General features: G+C 43.0%; 1 protein-coding gene across 1 annotated transcript in view; it reads left to right on the top strand.

The window, feature by feature from the left end:
* The first annotated feature begins 1,069 nt into the window (after positions 1–1,069).
* rorb (RAR-related orphan receptor B) overlaps positions 1,070–6,000 on the top strand; it is a 40,151-nt gene continuing 35,220 nt past the window's right edge. The window contains exon 1 of the mRNA XM_046350221.1: positions 1,070–1,387. Within this exon, the coding sequence (XP_046206177.1) occupies positions 1,381–1,387 (7 nt within the window). The 5' untranslated portion in view covers positions 1,070–1,380. The remainder of the gene's footprint in view (positions 1,388–6,000) is intronic.

Here is a 6,000-nt window from a genome sequence, read left to right as displayed (position 1 = left end):
ATGGCAGGCTATGGTCCAGGTTTGAAGGCCATGTTGATAAAAGTAAGCTCCTTCATTTCTGTCCTGATCAGACAGGTAAAAGTTGGCATGCCGACATTTTCAGGAGCACTTGAGGCCTGGTTGTTTTGAGTACTCTACTACGATTTACCCGTTATCCCAAGTTTATATTTCCTGTTTTTGAATTGTCCTGTTTGTTATTTTGTTTTGTACGTGTTCCGCACATAGCGGATAGTTTTCCAGCGACTGCACTGTAAATAAACGCCCTCACCCTGGAAATATGCATTGGGAAATGCTTTATGTGCAGTAGAGAAGAAACATTAGACGTGTGTAATATCATTTGAGCCTGTATCCTCTCAGTGACACATAAGCATTTAAACAGCTACATTTGACTGATAAACATTTAGTATTTCACTATATATGTAGTGCGGTATCAATATTTTGTCAGTGGTTCTCTTTTACTATTCAATCCACAGCCATTACAGTGTTTAACATCCAATATATGAAATATTTACCAGGGAGAGTGTTGAACTGTGTAACCAATAAACTATTTAGATTCAACCATTTTTAAATGGTTTCAAAATGTGCTAGTCTAATTGATGTAGCCTAATCTAACTAAGTGTGAGAGGTTAAGGCCTGCCTATACATTACAAAATCATTTATTTGACTGTAAATTGTCTGTGAAATGAAAGAAACGTGTGATTCTGACCCCTTTCCATAGTCAACTCTAAAGATTATTGACGATGTGGGCATGCACAGCCTGAACTCAAACGCTCCTCTTTAGTCTATAAAATGTTGTAGAAATATGGTTGTTAGATGGTTGGATGATGTGTTATTGTAGGCTAACTAACTGTTAGTAAACACCATATTAGGGAGGACTATATAACGAAAGTATCCTCACTGTTATGAAGGTACGTGCTGGATTAGGGCCCATAGTATGCTATGGGCTACTACACTGGTTCGTTATTGGGGACGTCGAGAGTGGGAGGAGCAGAAAGTGCTAGTCCAATCCCTGCTCCTCTAAACCTCTCTAGCGCTCTCCCCTCCGCCGGGGGAAACAGTGAAAACCTCCCGTAGATGTTCAGGCGCAGATGTCATGTGAAAAGCCGCATGCTCGCTGAGCGGACGACACTCAAACCGTCTGACCACCTCTCCACACTCCACGGCCGGTCTCTCTGCTCCGCTCTGCCCAGCGCGTCAACAAGCACGAGCCTGTTCTGGTCTGGAATGCTTTTGCGCAGAACCAACACTCCCCGAATGAACGTGGACGACGGCAAACATTAACGTTGTTTTGTTTTTGCCCGGGGATTTAGCTTTTTAAAAGTATTTATGTTTGTTTCTTCATGACTGCTGCATTCGGAAGAGAGTCGCACAAACACCACCATGCGAGGTAAGGATCCGACTGCTTTTGACAGCTCATTTAAATAGCAGGCGCATCTACCCACTCACATCACTGGTATTCCCCACATCCATTCTGTACTATAGTTCTGTTGTATGTGCGCTGTGTGAACTTTACTAGGGAAGTTTTTTTTATCCCAACTTGCTCATGCCTCAGTCACTATTAGCCCCAGCTTGAGAATACAATTGCCATTTAGTCTCACTATTCAGTAACCTATTCGGATCTTTATACTGTGTGTGTGCGTGTGCGTGTGGTTCTCCATGAGACGTCTCTTTAGTATGTCCTTGTTAAACACACTGGAAGTTTCTCTCGGTTATGCAGTGTATCCATTAAACAACTTGTATAAGTCCCAGTGTTGGAGTTAACGCAACACTATTTAGTTTGGAGGAGCGTCAAGACTTCAGATGCTCTGGCTGAATGGAGTGCCTGAATAGAGATCATCTTCACGAAGAACATAATTTGCTATTGCCGTAAACTATTGCCACTGACGATTTTACAGCGGCAATTCGCAGTTGAAACAATAACAAAGCCTTTCCCACCCCTGTTTCGGCAAAAAGCTGAGGGATGGGACTGGATAAATGTAAATGGTTTAGTAGAGCGCATGACACGTTGGAACACAAAACCTGCAAGCTTGGCCCTATAGCACCATGGGCCATGGGCAGGACACACAGTCTTATACATGTTTGCTCTCTGGAAAAAAAATGCAAATACATTTTGTTTCTTTAAAGGGCAATCTGCAGTTGCAGCATCCATTTTTGGACTTAGAAATTATATGTACCCATTAATTCTTGACGAATACAAGTTAGACATGCCTCATGAGCTTCGTTCAACTCTCGTGCCCCATCAGAACCCCAAATATAAGCTTGTTGTCCATGTATAGGCTGTGTCCTACATACCTTCCTGGTGATATAGGGCCAAGCAAGGAGGTTCTGTGTTGGGAGTGCGCTCTACTGACCCATATCCATCAGTCAAGCGCTGCACCGCTCCATAAGCATCGAAATGCAACATTAGTGCCCCCCACGTCCAACACACACACACACACACACACACACACACACACACACACACACACACACACACACACACACACACACACACACACACACACACACACACACACACACACACACACACACACACACACACACACACACACACACACACACACACGAGAGAGAGAGAGGGTAATGTCCCCATGTCCTCGAGACGGAAGTTCAACCCACAGCTCTCTCTCTTTTTCCCTCTTTCTCCCCTTACAATCATGGCTTTGGATCCAAGGCCTTCAATGCTGAATAGTAGACCTATTTTACAATTTACTCCTACAAATGATGTCAGACTAACAACAAAACATAATGGCATTGCTGTTCGGTCCAATTATTGAAAATTAACATTTCCGCGATGACCAATTGTTGTCAAATTGCGTAGGTCTAGTGTTATTAATTTGTATGATCACTAGCCTATAGGCTACCTTGTGAATTGTAAAATAACAATCATCACTTAAACGGAAACCCGTGACGAAAATAAGCCTACAGGAACTATTATGATAGTGTAAAAGTATAAATAAAGTAACCAGTTCGTTCAATGAAAGACAGGTGAGGGCCTCACTTGGAGATAGTCTCGTCTTAGAGGTTGTCTCGTTTTAGAGGTAGTCTCGTTTTAGAGGTAGTCTCGTCTTAGAGGTAGTCTCGTCTTAGAGGTAGTCTCGTTTTAGAGGTAGTCTCGTCTTAGAGGTAGTCTCGTCTTAGAGGTAGTCTCGTCTTAGAGGTAGTCTCGTCTTAGAGGTAGTCTCGTCTTAGAGGTAGTCTAGTCTTAGAGGTAGTCTCGTCTTAGAGGTAGTCTAGTCTTAGAGGTAGTCTAGTCTTAGAGGTAGTCTAGTCTTAGAGGTAGTCTAGTCTTAGAGGTAGTCTAGTCTTAGAGGTAGTCTCGTTTTAGAGGTAGTCTAGTCTTAGAGGTAGTCTATAGCGTCTGTTGTTCCTGGCTGCATTCTCATTCCTTCGTTGTAGGTGTGTAGACCTGTGACAAATGATACAAAAACGCCATTGTGTTGATATTAATAAAGTGTAGTTAAACTAAATTTAAACTAATTTGTGTTGGTCATCATTAAATATACAACATGCCCAGTACAGAAATTACTCTTAAAATAAACAACATTCAAATAATAATTATGATTATTCTAAGCCCATTGTTGAAGTTATAGCTATAAGACAATATTTAGACTAATTCATGAATATTTTTTCAATGTGCAACAATATTCTGTGATGTTAATTAACAGTATTTTCCTATTTTTACATTAATATTATTGTGTCCAATACTATTACTATTTGGCTTTGAAAATCAAGCAACATTAGAAGGATTAAAATACACCTCTGTTTGCCTCTGCGATTAGCAATTTAGCAGGCCTTCTCTTATAACCCTGGGGGAAAAAGAGGACGAAAACTTTGGGGAGGACATCTATCTCTCTCGCTCTCGCTCTCTCTCTCGCGCGCGCAAATGACTTAACTCGTCTCTCCCCGCCCGCCTTGCAATAACTGTAGCCTACACTCACACTTTATTGGGCCTTGCGACCACTAGTGCATGGGCTTCTTGGGGGGATGCCGAAATATCCGGCTTCATAGCTGTGGTGGGTAGAAGAGGGCCCGAAGCGTCTCTCTCTGTCCTCCTGTCTTTCTCTCTCCGTCTATCCTGCTGAACGCCCCAAAGGGTTTGTCAGATAGAATTAAATCAGTGTGCGCCACGCGGCCCCTCTCCCAACCTTCGCAGCCTGTGGAGTCTGCACTGCTCACAGAGAAATGCAATCACATCCACGAGGTTATGAAAAATAGAGCCCCCCTCATATGCCTTGTTTAATTATCATTTAGCAATTTTCAAACCTCCTGTCCCGGCTGACCGGCGGACGATGATGTAGCCTATAAACATGCTGAGGTGAAAAAGACAAAAGTTTCTCGTTTTGATACTGTTCAATTTCCGTTATTTAATGACAAGCAGTTATCCAATGACAAGAACGGAACGTTCTGAAAATAGTTATGACCTGATGCACCTGAAACACATACAAAAAGAACGTGCTCAGGGTCAAATATTTTTTACGTGCTCTTGATTAATTGTTGCTATTTTAATTTGGATTAAATGGTTGGGGTCCAAGCAAATTGTCCTTTCGAATTTAAGATATTTGTAGATGGGTTCATTTCTTTCGGTTTGATTATGTTTGGCCACAGGGGGCTTCTGGAACCAGGTGTGCCTTTACACCTACACTTACTGTACACTCTCACCCTCATCCACAGTAACCCACAAAATACACCTTCAGTATAATAGTATGATGCCACCACACATGCGCACATCACATGCAAACACACATGCTCACACACACACATGCTCACAGATATGCATACATGCATAAGCCTAACACAGGTGACCAAACACACAATGTAATAATATGTATATGTATGCACATGCACAAATGCATTCCAACAGACACACACACAGATACACGATGACACACTACTGCAATGCAATGCCATTTTCACACAGGCGAACCCTCCCATAGACGGTATAGGTCACTGAGTTCAGTCCAGAGCAGGAGGGGGATGGGTCATGGGGTTGGGTGTGGTCTATGTGATCCTCTCTGTGAGTGAAAGGTGTCAATCACAATCTCCAACACTTCCTCGAGAGAGAGAGAGAGAGAGAGAGAGAGAGAGAGAGAGAGAGAGAGAGAGAGAGAGAGAGAGAGAGAGAGAGAGAGAGAGAGAGAGAGAGAGAGAGAGAGAGAGAGAGAGAGAGAGAGAGAGAGAGAGAGAGAGAGAGAGAGAGAGAGAGAGAGAGAGAGAGAGAGAGAGAGAGCACCACGCCATCATCTCTCTCTTTCGTGAGCACAAACACATGCACCCACTCTGTTCTCAACTCTGGCCTGTAAAACACAAATAGCCACAATGCCATGCATGAGGTCCCAATGCCAATAGAATTTGAGGCATCCTGCATCTGCATTGATCAGCCAATCCCGGCGTTATCAGGGGATCGATGCTTCCTGAAGGTCTACGGAAGCAATCCACAGCATAATCTATACTGTGGTGCACAGTTTAATTTACATAATATACTCCAAATCATTTATCACATTACACGATCTATCTCATCTCCTCATCAACATTACCCACAGCTTGAACAGCATTCTCTATATTGTCATAATTAGGAACATAAAACTTTGTTTCACTGGGTAGCATTCATTGTGGGGAAGGAGCAGGCAACAACTTAGTTGGTGAGAGGAAACAGTATAGAGGAATATATACTCATCGTTTGTATGTGCACAGTATGTATGTGTATGTATATGTGTGTGTGTTTGTGCATGTTACTGACTAATGGCCCAGTGTTATGTAACTAGGGGAAAGATTACTCAAAGCCTGGGTCGGGAGAGCTAATCCTCCACACTGAGGTGTTGCACCATTACTCACACACACATACACACACAGCCACACACAGCCTGTAGACCGTGCTTCTCTATCAGTGTGTGGTCCCAGTGGTTCTGAGCGTGAGGGTGGCATCCAACTTGCTCTAACCCTGTGCGCTTCCACTTCACTTGTGCTCTCAACGACTGCATGTTTCCGTGTTGATTTTAT

The sequence above is a fragment of the Oncorhynchus gorbuscha genome, linkage group LG05 (assembly GCF_021184085.1).
Source record: "Oncorhynchus gorbuscha isolate QuinsamMale2020 ecotype Even-year linkage group LG05, OgorEven_v1.0, whole genome shotgun sequence".
Classification (NCBI taxonomy): Eukaryota; Metazoa; Chordata; class Actinopteri; order Salmoniformes; family Salmonidae; genus Oncorhynchus; species Oncorhynchus gorbuscha.
Note: the sequence above shows the minus strand (reverse complement) of the source record. Positions and strands in the feature narration are given on the sequence as shown.